The sequence below is a fragment of the Narcine bancroftii genome, chromosome 6 (genome assembly GCF_036971445.1).
Source record: "Narcine bancroftii isolate sNarBan1 chromosome 6, sNarBan1.hap1, whole genome shotgun sequence".
NCBI lineage: Eukaryota > Metazoa > Chordata > Chondrichthyes > Torpediniformes > Narcinidae > Narcine > Narcine bancroftii.
In genome coordinates, this window is record NC_091474.1 from 80,780,674 (window position 1) to 80,802,714 (window position 22,041).

At 39.4% G+C, this 22,041-nt stretch overlaps 1 protein-coding gene across 5 annotated transcripts in view; it reads right to left on the minus strand.

Moving 5' to 3' along the window:
- Positions 1-22,041, minus strand: part of csgalnact2 (chondroitin sulfate N-acetylgalactosaminyltransferase 2) — a 66,076-nt gene that overhangs the window by 6,255 nt on the left and 37,780 nt on the right. For all 5 annotated transcript variants that reach the window (XM_069885498.1, XM_069885501.1, XM_069885502.1 and 2 more), the window contains exons 3-6: positions 8,185-8,401; positions 7,444-7,545; positions 6,377-6,555; positions 3,962-4,056 (exon numbers count right to left, since the gene is read on the minus strand). In XM_069885498.1, the coding sequence (XP_069741599.1) occupies positions 3,962-4,056; positions 6,377-6,555; positions 7,444-7,545; positions 8,185-8,401 (593 nt within the window). The remainder of the gene's footprint in view (positions 1-3,961; positions 4,057-6,376; positions 6,556-7,443; positions 7,546-8,184; positions 8,402-22,041) is intronic.

Consider the following 22,041-nt stretch of genomic DNA (forward strand, 5'->3'; position numbering starts at 1 on the left):
CTTGTATGGATTTTGCTCTGAAAAAATCAGTATGTTTTGACTGTTTTTGCTCCTCAAAAGGAAAATAATGATGATTTTGACAAGATTGAGAAAATTGATGTTAAATGAGCAAATTAAATGATGTGTTCCAAATTAGATTAGATTATAACTGGATGAAAAAGACATGGGGACATGGCGACAAATGGCTCGATTTGCAGACAAATTTCCCTAATTCACAAAGGTACATTTCAGAATGGTAGGTATTTTCAGAGAGTTAATGTGGAACAGATTAATAAGCCTGTTCAGAAGGTTAATGTGGAGCAGACTAGTAAACCTGAAATTAAGTCTGGAGAGAATGTTAATAGGAAAGATGAAGGTAAGGTGGGAAAGGACAGAACTTCTGGATTTGTATGTCGTTTTTGTAAGAAACCTGGTCATGTTATTGCGAATTGTCTAATATTGAAAAAGAGACGAGAAAAGAAGGTTTTACCAGAAGCACGTATTCAAACAGTTGAATTTAATGAGAACAGATGTTCCAAACCTGGTAAGGAGGTCATGGGTGTTTTCAAACCTTTTGTGTCAGAGGGCTTGGTTTCAGTAAAGGAGGGAGAATCCCAGGTTCCAGTTAAATTTCTTAGATTCTGGGGCTGCTCAGGCATTGTTGTTGGAAAGTGTTTTAACTCTGGATCAAAGGACTGACACACAGGAGACAACTTTGATTGAAGGTGTTGGAGGTGAGGTAGAGACATTATCTCTTCACAACATTGTGCTAAATTCAGAATTAGTTCAAGGACCTGTTGTAGTAGGAGTAATTTCAAAGTTACCCGTGCAAGTGTCTCGTTTATAGTAGGGAATGATTTGGCAGAGGATAAAGTTGGGTCAGTTTTGAGATTAACAAATCGGCCTGGTAAGGATGAGGTTGAAGAGGATTGTGAGATATATCCTGCATGTGCTGTAACAAGGTCTGTGAGTAAGAAAATGATGAGAGCTGAGGAAGATCCAGTTGATAGAAACTTGCCCAGTGCTTCTGAAATAGTTTTGAAAGAGAGTAAGGATTTCTCTTTGTCAAGCAAAGAGTTAATTCAACAACAGAAAACAGATACAAATCTTGCTGACTTAAGGGACAAAGCAGTAACTGAACAGATTAAAGAAATGGCTTGTGGATATGACTTGAAGGGTGAATGGTTAATGAAACGTTATTTAGAAGAAAAAGGTAGTGGAGAACAATCTGTATCAGAGGTGTTAGTTGTTGACAGGGTTGAGGAAGTTAATGATCATAAAATTATGGAAACAGAATCTTGTGGGGGTAACCTTAAAGAAACCATGGTTCCTTTTCGAAAATTTGGAGGAAAAGTTAGGCCATCTTAAGTCACAAGAGCAGATGCAGTTGAAAGAATTATTTTTGAAGTATATAAATTTTTTCTCTGATGTTCCACATAGGACATCAATGATTTATCATGATGTAGATGCAGGAGAAGCAAGTCCCATAAAACAACACCCATATTGAATAAACATTCAGAAGAGTTAAATCATGGATCAGGAGGTGGAATATATGTTGAGAAATAATATTATTAGACCTTTGAACTCAGATTGGAGAGCTCCTTGTATTCTGGTACTGAAACCAGATGGAACTGTTAGATTCCGTACAGATTACAGGAAGGTTAATTCAGTAACTAAAACAGATGCTTATTCTATTCTGAGAATAGACGACTGTATTGATAAAATTGGGGAAGCTAAATTTCTTACTAAGTGGGATTTGTTGAAGGATTACTGGTGTGTGCCTTTAACTGAGAGAAGAAAGAATATTTCAGCTTTTTTAACTCCATCTGGTTTATATGAGTATAATGAGTTACCTTTTGGCATGAAAAATACCCCTGCAACATTCCAAAGGATGATTAATTCGGTAATCCAAAGGTTAACACATACAGATGTTTATATTGATGACTTGGTCACAAAAAGTGACACATGGACAGAACATCTAAGGGAATTGGACAAATGTTTGCAAAATTATCCAAAGCGAACTTAACTGTTAATTGAGCAAAGAGTCAATTTGCAAATGCCACTGTAACATAATTGGGTCATGTTTCTGGTCACGGCAAAGTTGCACCTATTCAAACTAAGGTGAATGCAATTTCTGAGTTTCCTATTCCCAATGGCAAGAGAGCAGTGAGAAGGTTTTTAGGAATGGCAGGATATTATAGGAAATGTTGTAGAAATTTTGCTGAGGTTGCTCTTCCATGAACCAACCTTTTGAAAAAAGGGGAGAAATTTGTGTGGACTAGAGTGTCAGCCAGCTTTAGAAAATTTAAAGAAGATGTTGTGCCATTGCCCTGTGTTAAAATTTCCTGATCTTGACAAACCATTTTCTTTAGCAGTGGATGCCAGTGAAGGAGCAGCAGGTGAAGTTTTATTGCAGAAACATAATGAAATTGACCATCCAGTTGCCTACTTTTCAAAAAAATTTCCATGTTCATCAAAGGAACTACTGCACTATTGAAAAAGAACTGTTGCCTATCTGCAGAATTTTGGTGTATATCTCGGTACCTCTCATGAACCAAATGTTATATTTACTGACCACAATCCTCTGGTGTTTTTGAACAAAATGAAGAATAAAAACAAAAGATTATTAAACTGGAGTTTAATATTACAAGAATATAATCTGAAAATTAATCACATCAGAGGTACAATTAATGTGATAGCAGATTGTTTGTCAAAATGTTAAAATTGATCATGTATAAAAATACTCTCAACGTTGAGTTACTTTATTATAAAATGTTATATATTGTGTATTGTCAGTTTAGTTATAACCGAATTTAACTCAAGAGTTAAAATTCCTTTTAAGGGGAAGGTGTGACAGAGTATATAGATAAGTTTTGGGGGGATAAATTGGGAAAGGGTTGTTAGAGTAGGTCACATACAAACACTTTAAAACAAATCTTATTTAAAATACTGGAGCTCTGCCTCTTGATAGACGTATCCAGAGCTTTTGCAAGAGCTTTTGAATAGTGTTCAAGAGACTTCCCTAATGGATTGTAATTTTCAAAAGGCAACAGTTGAAAGAGCATGCCGGAGCTGCTGTTGTCTGGAAGAGAACTTACTGTTCTGAGAGGGTCATGTAGTTTTGCAAGCAGAGAGAGTCAAACAGGCTTTCTCTCAGAGAGAGGGAGAGACACAGAGATCACTTGTACAGTGTTACAGCCAGCAGACAGCAGCTGCGGCTGGAACAGGACAAGCTAGCAAGCTTGTGGAGAGCTTCATTTGGGAGACAGCCTGGTTAAAGCCCTTGTGGTTCATGCAAGAGGAGAGGACTGGGTGTCTAATGTTTCACTTGGAATAATGGTAACTAAAAGGAACTCAGTGGTGACCTGAAAGAAAGAGGTTATCATCTGGAGAACCCTGAAAGAACATATTTGGTCAGCAAGACACTGGTGTGGCTCATTAAAAAAGGAACAACAAATCTCTCTCTGAAACCCAACAAGAACCTTGCTGAGCAGTAACCATTCACCTTTCAAGCACCAAAGCCTGGTGAACTTTATAAATGTTCAATTCTGTGCACAGTATAAGAATTGCCTGCAACCAGTGAACTCGGAGGAATGAGAAGTGAGAAAGGACTGTGAACCAAAGAACTTTTCTGAAGTTACACACACACACATTACATACACGTGCGCTTAGAATTAGAAGGGGGTTAAGTTAGGTTAAGTGAGTCAATAGAGATAAGTTAACGTTTGATTCTATTTTCATATTTAAAGATAATTAAAAGGAACTTTTGTTTAAGTAACCATTTGTGATGGTTAATATCTATTGCTGCTGGGTTTTAGAATCCTCTGGGCTCGTAACAATACTAACCAAGAAAAGCTAGCTGGTCAGGACACTTCTCATCATTGTATAGTTTCATGGCATGTTTCACAACCACTGAAATAAGCTGCTGTTTCATGATTAAATTTGTTTTTAAATTAAACTTAATTTCAAATTAGTCACTCACCAACTGTTGTTCAACGTTTGGGGTACCATCCAAGCTGGCAAAAACAATGGCCGGGTTGTACAGGCTGAACACGACAGGGTAGAAAACTTTTTTGCCTGTTGAAAGATCATGATTTTGTTAAATATTGCAAATAACCTATAGATAAAGAAGAGATTATTGTCAAAGTATATCCAAATAATTGAGTAAAACTGTTCCAAAGATCAACTTTTTCTGAAAATTGTTCAATTTGTCCCTCTGAAATTGCATCAGTAATTAAAATGAAGGTACAGTCTCATGTTTTACTCATGTCACTTGGTAATGAGATGAGATAAGAGAGTTATGAAACACCCAGGGCTGCAGACACCTTGGTTGAAGTAAAACACAATGCTGGAGGAACTCTGCAGGTCAAACAGTGTCCTGCTAAAGATATATAACCAACTTTTTGGGCATGAGCCCTTCATCAAGGTACGAGCAGCATGTAGGCAGGCACCCAAGCTGACATGAGAGAAATGCCTTGGCTCAGTGGTGAACGCATGGAACTTTATTACAAAAGGCAAGGAGGCCAAGTGACTGACATAAGAGGCATCAAGGTGTTTCGGAAAAGATGGTTATAAGACAAAGGAACAGCACGCTTGCATTGAATGGCAGAGCTGAACAAAAGGCTGAATGGTCTACTGCTCCTATCTCCAATCTCAGTGAATTGGTTTTTGTACTCCAAATAGAAGTGGAAATATAAGACTTGCACTTCAAATTCGGATTCAATTTATTGTCTGAATACTTACATAACATCACCTACAACCCTGAGATTATTTTTTCCTGCGGGCCAGGCACCTATTGGCAATTCAAAAAAAAAACGAACAAAACATACTCGTATACACAAATCAAGAAATGTAAACAAACTGACTACGTAATGCAGAGAGAGAGAAAAAAATCAATAAAGTGCAAATGTAAGCACCCTTAAATAAGTCCCTGATTGAGTTTGTTGTTGCGGAGTCCAATAGAAGGATAGACAATGTTCTGCACACTTTCCACCACACATCTGTAGAAATTTGCCATGGTTTCCAATGTCCCTCTGCAAACTTGTGCTTTCTTCACGATGACATGCGAGTTTTGGGCCCAGGAAAGATCGTCCAAGATAATGACTCCCATGAACTTAAATCTACTTACATCGCACCTTTGAACAATACAACCTATGGTATGGGGAAGCACAGCACGCATGTCGTGCACAGCAAGATTCCACAGTGAATGATCATTTCACCTCATTTGTCTGTGCTGTTTGGCTGAAGACAACTTGTAAGTATTGAGAACCTAATCAATGTTCCCCACACAGTTCAGTGGCATGAAGGAGCACCAACAGAAAAGGACCTGCCTTTTCACTTCAAGAACGTAGATGTCATCGGCAAACTCAGCATTTAAAGCCCATTCGCAATTGCTCCTTGAGAATGGTGAAGATAAGCTGTCACTTTAAATAATTACAAGCTCGGTGGTGAAAGTAATACAGTGGTGCTAAGATATCACAATGGTGTGGTTTGCTGACCCATTTAAGATTCAACCATATTGCTGTTGGTCTTAAAAACACAATGCTGGAGAAACTCAGCAGGTCAAACCGTGTACTTTAGCAAAGATAAAGATAGATAACTAACATTTCAGGCTTGAGTCCTTCAATTTTCATCAAGGCATGAGCCAAACGCGGAGACACCTACATACATTTTGCTCATAGCTTGATGAAAGGCTCAAGCCTGAAATGTTAGTTAAGCTAGATAAAGTACACGGTTTGACCTGCTGAGTTTCTTCAGCATTACTTCAATTACGGTGTCTTCAGACTTTCGTGTTTTACTTCCATTGTATTCAGGCGCTTGCCTATATTTTACTCATGCACTGATGAGGGGCTCAAGCCAAAACTGTTGGTCATGCATCTTTATCTTTGCTTCATAAAGTACTTTGACTTGCTGAAGCATTGTGCTTTCACTTCAAACACTTGTCTACAAACTATTGTGTTTTACTTGCTGTTGTCAGATTTTGGCCAGTTCAGGTCAGAATACCAAATTACTAAATAAGATGGGCTTTTTCAAAATAATCTCACCATCACCAGTTTCTTATTCCAATTTAATTATTGGAATTTTGTATCCAGCTGCTTCTGTGGGATTTATGCTCATTTCCCCGGATCTTTAGCCCACATCTGGATTGTTATTTCCATCCAGAAGAGAGCAATTAAGCAACCTGCATCCTACACAATGATGGCAACCTAGCTTTTGAGCACAGATCGCGGATGAACCATGAACCCACAATCTCCTGATTTGGACATAATCAACAATGATTTCCTCAGCTTGAAGTGTTCAATGTGTAAGAAGATTCATGTGCTATGCTCTCTATTCATCATCTAAAAAACAGAAAAATTTAATAGTCCTCATTGAAATCCAATCGCTGATAACTCACCAGGCTCTGTACTAATTCTGCAGCTATTAAGGAACTCAGGAGCGATGTAAATATCCACATCGCAGAAAAACATTAGTACTTCGCCCTTGTCCCAAGTCCTGGCTCCCACATCCAAGCCTCGACCACGAGAAAACTCATCAGCCAATGAGACCAGAGTGTAGTTGTGAAAGTTGGTTTCGCTGCAAAGATACAAAAACCTTTTATTCCAGAGTTAACCTGAAAATCTACTTGACAATATCAACGATTTGAAATAACACAGAGTCTCCCTCACCCCATCGACGTAATCTACTGGGATCATTGTCTGAAGAGGGCACGCAAAATCATTGAGGACCCCTTCCAACCCCCACGCAGCATCTTTCAGCTGCACCCGTTGGAAAAGAGATACGGGAGGATCAGAGCCAGCAAAACCAGGCTGAGGAACAGCTTCTTCCCACAGGCAGTGAGAACACTGAACAGCCAAAGGAACTGCTCGCCCCTCCGAGACTTTCATATCACAAAACAATATTTATTTGTGTGTATGTATACTTGCCCGGTATGTGAACTGTTTGTCTGTATGTGTATTATGTCTGCTTGTGTGTCAGCGAGTTTTGCACCGAGGACCAGAGAATGCTGTTTCATTGGGTTGTATTTGTGCAATCAGAGGATAATAAACTTAACTTGAGGAGCTTTACTGAAGCATGACAAAAATAAAGAGCAAAGTTCTGGTTGTTTTCTTGGACATGATAAGTTCTTCTCAATTTCAAGACCAATCTAACGTAACTCAACTAGAGGGGGATGGAAGTATAAACATCCAGGTATGGTGTGCTACATTGGATTAGGCCTCCAGAAAACATGCTATTTTATTAAAAGATGAGAATATGTTCTATTTTGTTGAAAGGGAGAGATTTCATTCGAAGATTTCTTATGGCCATTATGCATGAGTGAGAATGTTTCCAATTTTTTCAGTGGAAAGATCACCTTATGCAATCTCCAAAATCTCACACAGTTCAGATCCATGCACCTGCAGCTAAATCTTTCACACAAAGCCTTACAGTTAGTTTCTGAACAGTGAATGCTTTGCACCTCACCTTGCAATCATCTCCAAGATCCTCCTCACTTCGTCCAATCCTTCCTGGCCAAAGTAGACAACTGTAAGATAAATGTGTCCGTCCTGCTGAATGCACACGTCCCTGAGTAAAATAAATTGAAATTTTGGCATGGATAAAGTCAGAGATTCAAGGTTGCAAAATGCACATGCTCCAATTGTACACACCTGTGGATTTGACATTTTCCTGCATTTATGTAATAATTATTTGAACTTCTGCTACTTAATGACAGCATTAATTGAGTGGGAAATTCAGATAGGTATATTTTAGTCAGAGATTGATAGGTTCTTGATTAGCCAGGGCATCAAAAGCTATGGGGAGAAGGCTGGGCAGTGGGGCTGAGTGGGAAAATGGATCAGCTCGTGATTAAATGGCGGACCAGACTCGATGGACTGGAGAGCCTATTTCTGCTCTGATGTCTTATGGAACTAAAATAACCCCAAGAACAGACTTAAAAACCATGATGTTATCCCTTGCTTGACGCAGGCAACAGACCGACTTCCTGCTTGAACACTCTATGCAGTCAAATTGGATAGGAGGAACCATGAGGTCTCTCCTGCCACCAATGCAATGTTGATTCATATCCCCAAATTTGCTGCCGACTTCCAAGTAAATTCTGGCAGAAGGCCCCTGGACTCTAAACATTCAGAACAACATTGAAGAGGAACTAATGAAAAGAATCATCTCACATTTTTTTGCCTGCTCCCTCTCACACATTCTCACCTGAAATTCTGCATGAACTGGGCGAACGCCTCTGTGCGGCCAGACAGCGGCACGATAATATTGATGATCTGATGTGAGATGTCGATCACTTCACTTTTGACCTTCATCAGAGGTCCGAATGGGCGGAAGAGGGTAACATGTTGAAATTCATCAAGGAATTCTTTTTTGTAGAATAATTCATATAATGTCCCCTTGTCCCTGTCAGTACGATAGTACCCTGAAATAAGGAAATAAATTGAGAAAATAGAAAGCTAGCAGAGAATATTTTTGGGAGTAAAAAACAAAAGTGTGCAGACACCATGGTTGAAGTAAAAACACATTGCCAGAGAAACCCAGCAAGTCACAGAACGTATTTTGTATAGCAAAGATGAAGATACAGAACCAAAGTTCATTTTTAGACAGTGTGGCCAGAAATACTGCTGACTGGCAGTTATGATTAAATCTGCATGTAGAAAATTGAGAAGTCCCTCCTTCTTAGCCCCGTCTGCTTCAGGATTATTTAAAATAGTAAAGATCAGAGAGGATTTGAGATTGCAAATTTGTTCCAACAGAAGAGGTTTGAAGAGAGGCACTTCTGCCTCACAAAAGATTGCTGAGCATGTAGAAATCTACAGCACAGTACAGACCCTTTGGCCCACAGTACTGTGCAACCTGATAACCTACTCTCACTACTGCATAATCCTCCATTTATCTCTGTTCCATGTATCTATTAAAAGATCCAACAATGGGACGGCATTGTTAGTTCACTTATTTTGGTTTTGCCCATCATTAGAATCTTATTGGAAATAAATTTTTAACACTTTATCTACAATTTTAGCTGTAAATTTACAGCCAAATCCAATTACCACACTATTTGGAGTGGTGATGGAAGATATTCATCTGTCATCATCCGATCGCATTCATGAAGCTTATGGCTAGAAGATATTTATTTTGCTTCAATGGAAAAATTTGATTCCATCTACCTATGTCCAGTGGATGTGCCAAACTTTACCTTGTTTATCTTTAGAGAAGATGAGATGTGTTACATCTGATACATCTGCATCCTCTCTATAGCCTCTACATCCTTTCTGTAATGAGGAGACCAGAACTGAACACAATATTCCATGAGAGGTCTAACATTACCTCACGGCTCTTGAACTCGATCCCACACTTAATGAAGGGCAATTCACCAAATATTCATTAAATCTGAGTAATGAAGAATGAATTACATAAACAAGAGAAATATTAAAAGATATGCCAAAATCTTCATACAAGTTTTAAACAGCTTGTTAAAGAACCAACAGCAGTTTTTTTAAAAATCCTGCAACCATGGAGTTCTGTGCCCAAGATAGGAGTGTCTGTGTGGGGCAGCGTTCCATGAGGAGAAGCAGTGGACCAACGCAAGGCACCAGAAATGAGGAGAACACATCTTGTTGAGGAGTAAACATAGGAGATGACCCGAGAGGACAGTGACCATGACAGCAGACCAGCAAGGGGCTAAGCGGATGAAGGACCCACACAAACCGCAGGCTTTTGCAGACTTGTGGTCAAAGGACTCACACAAGCTGGAGAGGGCGCTGAGGGCAAGAAAGGCTCCCCAATGTCCTTGAGCGCTGAAGGCTTCCAGATCATATTGGAGGATTGAATCTGAGGCTCAGATTACCGTAGGTTTGAATGGGAGTCTGTGCGGCTGCAGAGGCTGCGAGAGCGCTGGAGACAAACCTATGGCCACTCAATAGCTCTGAAGGGTCTCTTTTTTGCATCTTTCTCCTATTGTTAGGGATGCCAGGCAATGCTCATGCCGACTTTGTTTGCCTTATAGTTGGCAAAAGTTGAAGTATATAATTTATATTACATTTTAATCTATTATTACGTTACCATAAAAGGAACCTTTATTCTTGTGCCCAATTTGTTGATAAGAAAACAACTTGGTTGTAAATTTCCCAATCAGTCCACAGAGGGCAGTGCATAGCAACAATTCAAAATTACCATCCCCAGCCATCTGGAAGATCAGAATCAGAATTTGTCATGAACAAGTCATGAAATTCAATGTTTTTGCGGCAGCGTCACAGAGCAAACATTCATATTATAACCATCTTACAACATTACTATGAAAAAAGTAAAAATAATCGTGCACGAAAAATAAGGCAGTGTCTTTGGTTCATTGATTATTCAGGAATCTCATGGCAGTGAGGAAGAAGCTGTCCTTGTGCCGCTGAGTGCTCGTCTTTAGGCTCATGTACCGTTTTCCTGATGGTAGCAGAGTGAAGAGGGCATGGCCTGGGTGGTGGGGGTCTTGAGGATAGAGGGTGCTTTTTTTAAGACATCACCTCATGTAGATGTCCTTGATGGAGTAAAGTCTGGTGCCTGTGATGTCGCAGGCAGAGTTAACAACCCTTGGAGTTTATTCTTGTCCAGGATGGAACCAGCCAGAATGCTCTCCATGGTACACCTGTAGAAATTTATGAGAGTCTTCGGTGACATACCGAATCTCCTCAGGCACCTCACTAAGTATAGCCGCTAGCAAGCCTTGTTTGTGATTGCATCACAAAGAAGGCTCACCAAAAAAGATTGAGGATAGAGAACATAAAATATTACAGCACAGTTCAGGCCCTTCAGCCCTCGCTGTTGTGCCAACCTATATATATCTCCCAAAAAATACTAAGCCCTTCCTAACTAATAACCCTCCATTTTTCTTTAATCCATGTGCCTGTCTAAGAATCTCTTAAATGCCCCAATGCGGCCACCTGCCCATCAGAGCTCACAATGCTCAAACTGCAGACTCTCACCTCGGACCTGGTCGCCTGCCTATCCAAGCTCCCTGCGCCGACTCTTAGACAGGCACATGGATAAAAGAAAAATAGAGGGTAATGAGATGGGAAGGATTTAGTTCCTTTTGGTTGGAATATACAACAGTCAGCACAACATTGAGGGCCGAAGGGTTATACTGTGCTGTTGTGAGTTTTTACACCAAGGGTGGTAGGGATGTGGAATGAGCTTCCGACAGATGTGGTCGAGGCGGGATCATTGGTTACATTTAAGGAAAGACTGGATAGTTACATGGAGAGGAGAGGACTGGAGGAGTATGGACCGGGTGCTGGTCAGTGGGACTAGGAGGGTGGGGATTTGTTACGGCATGGACTAGTAGGGCCGAACTGGCCTGTTCTGTGCTGTAAGTGGTTATATGGTGTTCTATGTTTCAGCCTCAATCACCATTCCTGCCATGGCATTCCAGGCACCGCAACTCTCTGTGTAAAACAACTTAGCTCTGGTGTCTCCCCTAAACTTTCCTCCCTTCTCTTTGTACAGATGGCCTTTTATGTCTGCTGTTCCTGCCCTGGGAAAACTGCTGGCTGTCCACCCCATCGATGCCTCTCACAATCTTGTAAACGTCTATTAAGACTCCACCCTTCCTCCTTTGCCCCAAAGAGAGAAAACCTTGCTTGAGTGGTGGCAGTAATCATCTTTACGCTCTCACAGAAAAACAGACAGAATGTAATCAAAATGGAATTTCACCTTTTTTTAAAGCCATCATCAGGGAGCAAAGAGCAAATTCACAGAATATCTCCTCTCCATTCCTCCCCCAGTCAAGCAGTCTTCCCTCTCCTCATCTGGAAGAATTGTGTACATTTCTAAGCAGAACTCAAGTTCAACAGCTTCTGCTCTGACCGAAAGAACAAAAGAGGAAGCTCTCAGAACACTGTTTCCTTGACCAATCTAATTCATCCGGCACTGACCTCATCATGCAAATTTCACCCCCATTAGGACTCCAAATGAATTATGCTGCCGACAGAATTCCCCACCACCAACAAAAACCTCCCCTCCTCCGAAAGCAAATTTTATACCAAATTAGCAGGCAAAAACATTGCAAAGTGCAAGGGAGATTTGGACATGGGAGTCCATGCAAACTTGACTGCATTGGGGAACCTTGTCATGAAATACAAATAATATATTTTTAACAGAAAAAGATGCTTTGGTAAGAGAGATTATACTATTCTCTTCCAAAAGCAATGCACAAGTAAGCAAAGTCCATAATGTTGGTTGAAATACTTTTTAAATTTAGTGATTTATTGCAGCCTTTCTGCACCTTCTGACCCCAGCAAGCAGAACTCTAATGAAGTGCACATTCCTATTGTGTACATAAATGGGGAACAAGCTGTCCTGCCAGAAACAATTGAACACTGGGAAACATAGTTGTTTTTCACTCCCTCAACAGGTACGAGTAGAGGTGGTTGAAATAGTGACTATGTGGAATGAAATGTGCAAATAAACCATGACAGACTCAAGCTATCCAAAGTGATCACTAAACATCAGTTCACGTACCATCAGTATATCAGTGATCTAGATGATAATGTGGTGAATTGGAGCAGCAAGTTGGCAGATGACACAAAGATTGGAAGTGTTCGGGATGGCAAGGAAGGTTTTCAAGGCTTGCAAAGGGATCTGGACCAGCTGGAAAAATAGGCTGAAAAATGGCTGATGGAATTTAATGCAGAAAAGGTGTTGCATTTTGGGATGGACAAACCAAGGGAGGACATACATGGTAAATGGTAGGGCACTGAGGAGTGCAGTAGAACATAGGGATCTGGGAATACAGACATAATTTTCTGAAAGTGGAGTCACAGGTGGATAGAGTTGTAAAGAGAGCTTTTGGCATATTAGCCATAAATCAAAGTAATGAGTTGTATAGGAGTTGTGATGTTATGGTCAAATTGTATAAGACATTGGTGAGGCCAAATTTGGAGTATTGAATGGAGTTTTGGTCACCTAACTACAGGAAACATATCAATAAGATTGAAAAAAATGCAGCGAAGATTTACCAGGATGATGTTCGAACCTCAGGAACTGAGTTACAGGGAAAGACTAAACAGGTTGGGTCTTTATTCCCTGAGCGTAGAAGAATGAAGGGAGATTTGATAGAGGTATTTAAAATTATGACAGATATTGACAGAGTAAATGTAGAAAGCATTTGAGGGGAACTGAGGGGAAGTGAGATGCAAACCAGAGGACATTGGTTAAGGGTGAAAGGGGAAAGGTTTCGGGGAAACTTCTTCACACAGAGAGTGGTCGGAGTGTGGAATGAGCTACGAGCTAAAGTGGTGAGGGTGGGCTCAATTTTAACATTTTAAGAAGAATATGGACAGGTACATGGTATGGAGGGTTATGGACAGGGTGCAGCTCAGAGGGACAAGGCAGAAAAATAATTTGGCACTAACAAGAAGGGACAAAGAGCCTGTAACGTTCTATGGTCTATCAGCGTCACTGGATCCATTTTGAAGTTTGCTTTCTCCCATTTCACCTTACTTTGTACATACTTTATTCAAACAGAAATTTCCCATCCAGCTAAGTTGTGCATTATGAGCTGATTGTGTTCTACAGTTGCAGTGTATTCTTATGACACAGAGGGTTATTCAAACCAATTGTGTTCATACCAGCTTATACTCTCTCTAACCCTAGCCCACTTTCCCCTTTTAGATTCTTTTTCTACAGGGTATTTCAAAATATTTAATTAATCTAACAGCATGTATTTCAACATGGAAGAAAATTATCAGAAGAAATCCATGTAGTCAAGGAGGGAAAGCATACAAACTCCACAGATAGAATCCATGGTTAGGAATTGAACACAGGTCTGTGGAGCTGTAAGGTGGCATAATTAACTGCTGTCCCATCCCTATCCCTCCATGTCCTCATTCATGACCTAATAGTGCAGACAGGCAGGCTCCAACAATCCCTAAGCTCACTCAAAATGCCATGCTTTCAGGCTCGGCTTTCAGTTTTTCACCCATGGAACTGAATTCTGTGGAAACCTTCATCTTACAGGAAACAGAAGCACTGAGAACAATTCAGGTCAATGCACTTCTTTAAGACATTGAAGTGTTTCCTGTGCAGCACACATTTCATACAGACAAGCAAGAGCACAGCACAGGAACAGTCCCTTCGGCCCATGTGTCTGTGTGAACATGACAGTCTTATTTCAACATTATTATCTCCTTAACTCTTTGGAGTCGACACATAATTACAAGAACTACATTAATTTAATAGCTTATTTTGATGTTTCAGCCTCACAATTTTTTTCAAATGCAACTATAATAAGAGTGGTATCTTGAAGGAACACAATTAGGGCAGAATCACCTTCAATGGAGAAAGGCATTGTAACTTTTAAAAAAAAATTCATTGAATTTAGACATACAGCACAGTAACAGGCCCTACAGCTCGATTACACCACTGCACATTTTGAAGAGTGGGAGGAACACCCAGGGGAAACACATGCAGACACGAGGAGAATGTACAAACTCCTTACAGACACTGCAGCTTCAAACCCATGTCGCTGCCACTGTAATATAGTGACCGACTGCTAAGATAAATCCATGCCCTCAGCCCTGCCTGTGTCTAATTGACAATTATTGCATTATTTCTGCTAAAACCTCAGTGTTTGAAGGTAAAGAAAATAAAAACACACATAAATAAATGCTGGACGAACTCAGCTGGTCTCTAAGCGTCCATAGGAGATATATCATGTTTCCTCGAGGTTTCAGCAAAAAAGAAACAGGAAGGCATCTGAATAAAAACTGGAGAGAGCAAGGAGGAGGAGTTCAATATCAATTTTTAGTGAGGTACGTACAGTGCATTCTAACTGTTCACTCACAGCGATGAGAGCAGGAAATAGATGCAAGCCAGCCAGGCGAAAGGTGGACTCTGGACAAAGTCTAAATAACATTCAATCAATTTTTAGGAAACCATCACTGCGCCTGCAATTCAAGTGCATGGTGTTCTTTGAATGAAGACAAGCCCTCTACAAAAATCTTTTCTAAAAAAAAAGGAAAATACTCAAATACTGTAGATACTCGTGCTGTATTCTGACATCTACAAGCTGTGACATTGGAAAATTGCAACAACAAATGGATTGACTGGACCAAGATTGCACCATCAAATAATATGACAATATAATGTAGACATTCCAAATTACCAGTTAAACTTGATAATCTGGCATCTGTTTGGAAATCCCAATGGTTCACCATCTGGCACATTTACTACAGTTTTACCAGGGTTCCTTAATGGCATAGTCAGTCAATGCTGCTTTGTGCAGTTGGTCTCACCTCAAGAATGTTCACCTCCACATTTACATCATGGCTGTGGTCTAGTTTGGAAACAAAATCTAAGATGGCATTAACAGGCAGGTGATTGGTGTGCGAGAGAGCAATGTCACCACACCTTCCATCACTTTGCTGATAGTTGAGTGAAGGCAGTGACTGGCTGCATTGTATTTATGCTGCATTTTATGAATGGGTGTACATGGCCAATTTTCCACACTGTTGGGTGGATAGCAAAGCAACATATTATTTTTCTCCACACTTCAGAAGATCATTTCAAATAGCCACCACTCTTCCTGAGCAAGCTCCTAATTTCATTCTGAAATCTGATTCGTGAATCAGTGCAGAGGAAGATTTTCCTATTTCTATGCTTTTTGACAACATCGCTATGTTCCAGCCTACATGTTTATAGTCTGTGAAGAATTTAATACCAATAAATTTTATTCTAATCCCACTCTGTTTGTGTCAAACCACAAAATCTGTGTGGAGGAACTGTTAATTTTTGTGGACATGCTGCCAAAGGGGATAGTCAAATTATGAAATAGACTGCTAACAAGGCAAGTTTAAGCAGAGTGAACTATCAGGGAAACAACGAGACCAATGAGAATGGCTTCAGTTCAGTGGACAAAAACCTATGTTATCCCTTTCATTCATCTGAACAATGATTTATTTCTGTGACTCTTATTCAAATGTTCAATCTCAAAAAACAATTGCTGCTTGACTATTCACACAGGAGTACAAACACCAACCTGTTGACAAGAAAATACTGGGCTTCTTTTTTTAAAAAATTTTTATTTTTCACACAATAAACCATACTGACCAAAATACATACAGACATTTTACTCTTGAATATATCGTGTCATTTTCTCCCCTTTTTCCCCCCTCCCTTCCCTCCCTCCCTTCCCATTTATTCAAAGTTCAATCTATAAAATACATTAAATCTGTTAAACAATGTCGTCACTTAATAAAATAAACAAGAAATTTTTATCTTTTACTTTTACATACTGAGTCAGTTCATTTCGTTGTCTTCTCCTTCTGTCATTTTAGGCGTTGGAGGTTCATGGTAGGAGTTCTCTATTGTATTTCATGTATGGTTCCCATATTTGTTCGAATATTGTGATGTTATTTCTTAAATTATATGTTATTTTTTCTAATGGAATACATTTATTTATTTCTATGTACCATTGTTGTATTCTCAAGTTGTCTTCTAATTTCCAGGTTGACATAATACATTTTTTTGCTACAGCTAAGGCTATCATAATAAATCTTTTTTTTTGTGCTCCATCCAAATCGAGTCCAAATTCTTTATTTCTTGTATTACTTAGAAGGAAGATCTCTGGGTTTTTTGGTATATTGCTTTTTGTGATTTTATTTAATATCTGGTTTAGATCTTCCCAAAATTTTTCCACTTTCTCACATGTCCAAATTGCATGTATTGTTGTTCCCTTTTTTCAGCGAAAACATCTGTCTGATACTGTTGGGTCCCATTTATTTAACTTTTGAGGTGTGATGTATAGCCTGTGTAACCAATTATATTGTATCATGCGTAACCTTGTGTTTATTGTATTTCTCATAGTTCCGGAGCATAGCTTTTCCCATGTTTCATTCTTTATCTTTATGTTTAGATCTTGTTCCCATTTTTGTTTAGGTTTACAGTTTCTTTCCTCGTTTTCCTTTTCTTGCAGTTTGATGTACATGTTTGTTACAAATTTTTAAATTATCATTGTGTCTGTAATCACATATTCAAAACTGCTTCCTTCTGGTAATCTCAGACTGTTTCCCAATTTGTCTTTCAATTAGGTTTTCAGTTGGTGGTATGCAAACCTTGTATCGTGAGTTATATTATATTTGTCCTTCATTTGTTCAAAAGATAATAATTTATTTCCCGAAAAACAATTTTCTATTCTTTTGATCCCTTTTCTCTCCCATTCTCTGAAGGAAAGGTTATTTATTGTGAAAGGGATTAGTTGATTTTGTGTCAATATTAATTTTGGTAGGTGATAATTTATTTTATTCCTTTCTACGTGAATCTTCTTCCAAATGTTGAGCAGATGGTGCAGTACTGGTGAATTCCTACGTTGCACCAATTTTTCATCCCACTTATAGAGTATATGCTCAGGTATCTTCTCCCCTATTTTATCTACTTCTAATCTGGTCCAATCTGGTTTTTCCTTTGTTTGATAAAAATCTGATAGGTATCTTAATTGTGCTACTCTATAATAATTCTTAAAGTTTGGTAGTTGTAAGCCTCCTTGTTTGTACCATTCTGTTAATTTATCTAGTGCTATCCTCTGTTTCCCCCCCCTTTCCATAAGAATTTCCTTATTATTTTCTTTAGCTCCTTGAAGAATTTCTCTGTTAAGTGAACTGGTAATGATTGAAATAGGTATTGTGTCCTTGGGAAGATGTTCATTTTAATACAGTTTATCCTTCCTACCAGTGTTAGTGGTAAGTCTTTCCAGTGCTCTAAGTCGTCTTGTAATTTTTTCATTAATGGCTGATAATTTAGTTTATATAGATGGCCGAGATCATTATTTAGTTGTATACCTAGGTATCGAATTGCTTGTGTTTGCCATCTAAATGGTGATTCTTTCTTAAACTTTGTGAAATCCGCATTATTCATTGGCATTGCTTCACTTTTATTTGCTTTGATCTTGTACCCCGATAATTCTCCATATTCCTTCAATTTCTTATGTAATTCTTTTATTGATATTTCTGGTTCTCTTAAGTATATTATAACGTCATCTGCAAATAGACTGATTTTATATTCCTTCTCTTTTATTTTTATCCCTCGTATTCTTGGAGGTCATGTTTGTATACATAATCCTCTAATCTTCTAATATGTAGATACTAATAGAACACAAAGATTTCTTCACAGGGATGACTGAACATGTGAAATCTCTCCCTTTATTCAGTCGTTAATAGTGATCATCTGAAATTGCAGCTATTGCAATTTTCCTTGAAATCACTGAAGTGGAGAATCTACACATACTCAAGTGTCTCTGAAGGGACTCTCTTGCTTCTCTTACTCTCATTGTTAGGGGTGTTGGGCAATGCTCATGGCGACTTTGCCTTTACGCATCTGTACGCTATTATTTATGTATTTGTTAATAAACCATCATCGTCATAAAATACAATCCAATTAATCAGTGCTTGAGTGATTAATCTGTCTTCAACCCGTGGCTGTCTGTTGTCATAGATATGATAATTGGCTCCTTAGGTGGTGTAAACTGAAATGTTCCTTCATGAGGTAACATCAAAAGCATTTGATGAATCTTACTGAAATGTGGATTTTCATCACTTATTTACCTATGAAGATGGAGGTGCGTCAGGGAAATAATTTCAAATTATTTAGCCATGATCTTCATAGCAGCATACTCTAGTTAAACACATCTTCTTCTTCATCCCCCAAGCCCAGATATGTTGGTTATGGGTTCAAATCTGGCGCTGTCTGTAAGCAATATGTATGTTTTTCTTGTGGCTGTGAGGGTTTCCTTCAATTTCTGCCCACCTGATAGGGTGGTAGGTTAATTGGGGTATTTGGGTGGCAAGGGGTTGTGGGCCGGAAGTGGCTGTTACCATGCTGGATGTCTAAATTAAATTAAAATTAAAGAGAGGATAATGAGAATTTAGTCAAAGGCAACAGAAATTAGTAAACACACCAAATTTCGGTCTTTTCAGCGTCTATAAGAGACAAAGATATATCGCCGACATTTTGGGCCTGAGCCCTTCTTCAAGGAAAAACCAGAAGAGGCAGAACCAGGATGTATCAGAAAGTCTCAGAATCCAAACAATGGGGGAGGAATCCAGACCAATAAAAGGTGTTAATTAGATATGATAAAGAACCAGGTAGAATTGATCATGTCTGTGCAAAAGGAGACAGAGAATGGAGAGACAATGGAGGAAGAAGGGGGTGGGGGTGGGGTGTGTTTAACGAAAGCCAGAGAAGTCAATATTAAACCATCTGGTGATCCGGGGGAGGGTGTCCAGGTGGAAGATGTGGTGTTCTTTCTCAATTTACGGGTGCTCTCAGTCTGGCCGCAAATGAGACCATAGACAAACATGTCGGCAAAGGAATTGGACGGGGATTTGAAATGGGTGGCCACTGACACATCCACGCTATTGCGGCGGACAGAGCCGAGGTGCTCAACAAAGCAATCTCCCAATCTGCGTCCAACCTCTTCGATGTAGAGGAGACCATAGCGTGAGCACCAGATGACCCCTGCAGATTTGCATAAAATAACAAGGGAGTTACGGAGGGGAAGGACTGGACCCTGTGGAAGGTGGAGAGGGGAGGAGAGGGGAATATGTGTCTACTTTTGTTGGTCTGGATTCCTCCCTCATTGCTTGAATTCTGAGATTTTTTGATACATCCTGGTTCTGCCTTTTCTGATTTTTCCTTGAAGAAGGGCTCAGGCCTGAAATGTCAGCGATATACCTTTGTCTCCTAGAGATGATGAATAGACCAGCTGAGGTCCTCCAGCATTTTGGTGTGTTTACTACAATCACAGCGTCTGTAGCCTATTGTGCTTCACTTGGCAAAAGAAATTAGAATAGTTATGAGAAGAAGCTATCCAGGGAAATGGAAAAGTCAAATCTATACAACACTGCAAACAGTAATTAATGGATTACAATAAATATTAAAAAGAAACAATCAACCTCCACGGAACAAGCCCTCAATAATTTCATTGGGCAACAATTTTTTTCCAAAACATTTGTTTACTGAAAAAAATTTGGGAATTTTGAGAGACAACTTCAAGCTGGACACAAATATAATTTCAGATATGCTATATAATGTAGGGAGTTGGAGAAACATTAAATTCACTTTTATTGAATTTAGCATGTTTAATTGCATAATGATACTGACACATTGCATTAGTTCAACTGACCTAAAAATGTTTTGCCACTGATTTTCGTTTGTACTCAGAATCTGATGCCTCTCGTGTCAGTGTCAAACAATAGTCGGACAGCTTTGATGGATTCCAGTTGCCCTGATACCACTTTTCCATGGTCGTGATGTCCTGGTGAAATCTTTCACTGTGTTTGTCACTGACTGCACCAAGATCAACAGTGAAGGAGTCCAAGTGCGAATGTAGAAAATTAATTTTCAATGATATGTAGCACTTCATGGATGCTTGAAATCACCTTAAAACATGACAGAAGTCACAAAAATAGGTTATATCTAAAAAAAAGGTACGTGATTGGAAAATGTTAAGGTGATTTTCACGATCAGCAGTCTAAAATCCATAAAATGCAGCCAAGAGGCAAAATCTTCATTGTCCAGTGTTATTGAAGGATGAAGGTATTGAACTGTGACAATGGATATAAGACCACGCATTGATTTCAAAAGATCATATGTGAATGTACCCTTCCAGCAGACAAATATGACTTGTATAGACCTCAGAATCGAAAACATGGGAAGTGCCATATTAAAGCCAGTTTGTGCTTTGTGAAATTTTAAATTGAGAAGTGACACAGAGCAAAGACCGTTTCATTTGAAACATAACCGGGCAGGGTTAACAAAAACACATGCTAAAATTTCCCACCAACTTTGCAGAAACATCTTTATAAAATTATATATATCTAGATACAAACATAGAACAGTACAGCAAAGGACATCTGTGCCAAACATGATGCCAAATTAAATTAATTCTATCTGCCTGCACGTTATCCATAGCCCTCCTTTCTCTGCACATTCACATGCCTGTCTTAAGTGACATTAAACTACACTATGAATGTCACCACATCACAGCAGCGTGTTTCGGGCATCTACTGCTTCACTCATCGCCTTTGAACTTTATCCATCTCTCCTGAAAGCTCACCCTCTTATCGTGTTTATGCCTCTCAGAATCTTATCAGGTCCCTCAGCCTCTTCAGAGAAACCCATCCGTTTTTTTTCAATCATACAGTATACTCTCTAATCCATGCAACATCGACGCCAACCTCTTCTGCATCTTCTCCAAAGCCTCCTCACCCTTTTCGCTATAGGATGAGCAGAACTACACAGGTGCATTTTGACCTTATCCACTCTCTCTCGAGCACAATGCCCTGGACTTCTCTCGCGGCGAAGACATCAACTGGTCGACAGAGACTGACATATCAACTAGGGAATGGTGCCGCTGACATTGGGACACTGCTTTGATATTGCGTAGAAAAGAATACGTGACCAAAACGCCAACCTGCAATCTTTGATTGAAAGGGAAGAGTGCCATTAACTAAAGGGACCATGTGATTTAGCTGACAGACCACCAGCCAGCTCCCAGTTGCAAAAAGCTAGCCATAAATCAGAGTACTAAGTGGCTCTTGTTGACGTTCTTTTTCCTTTAAGGACATGATGACAATTCATTTTAATGAATTATTGTACGTTGCTTACCATGCACTAGATTAGAAACAAACTTTTAGTTATCACAATCAGGGAACAGTGGAATTTTGATTTTTACTTTATGCTATGGATATTCAGTTCTTAGTCAAGGCTAAAACACGCAAAATAAAAATGTACTCGGGTCCTTGGTTATTATTTATCCCTCATCAACATCATATGATCCTGATCACAAAGTTTTTGTCGAGTCCAGCTGTGCACAAATTGAACACCATATCCCAGATGGCAACGGTGAGTGGACTTGAAAGAAAAATTCTCAACTCTCAAAAGAAAAGCTTTCAGGCATGCATTTATGTGGCATGGTTTGCTTTGCAATTAGCACAATGCGATTACAGTCCCAGCGATACCGGTTCAGGTCCAGCACTGTCTATACGTTCTCCCCCTGTTTGCATGGGATTCTTCCGGGTG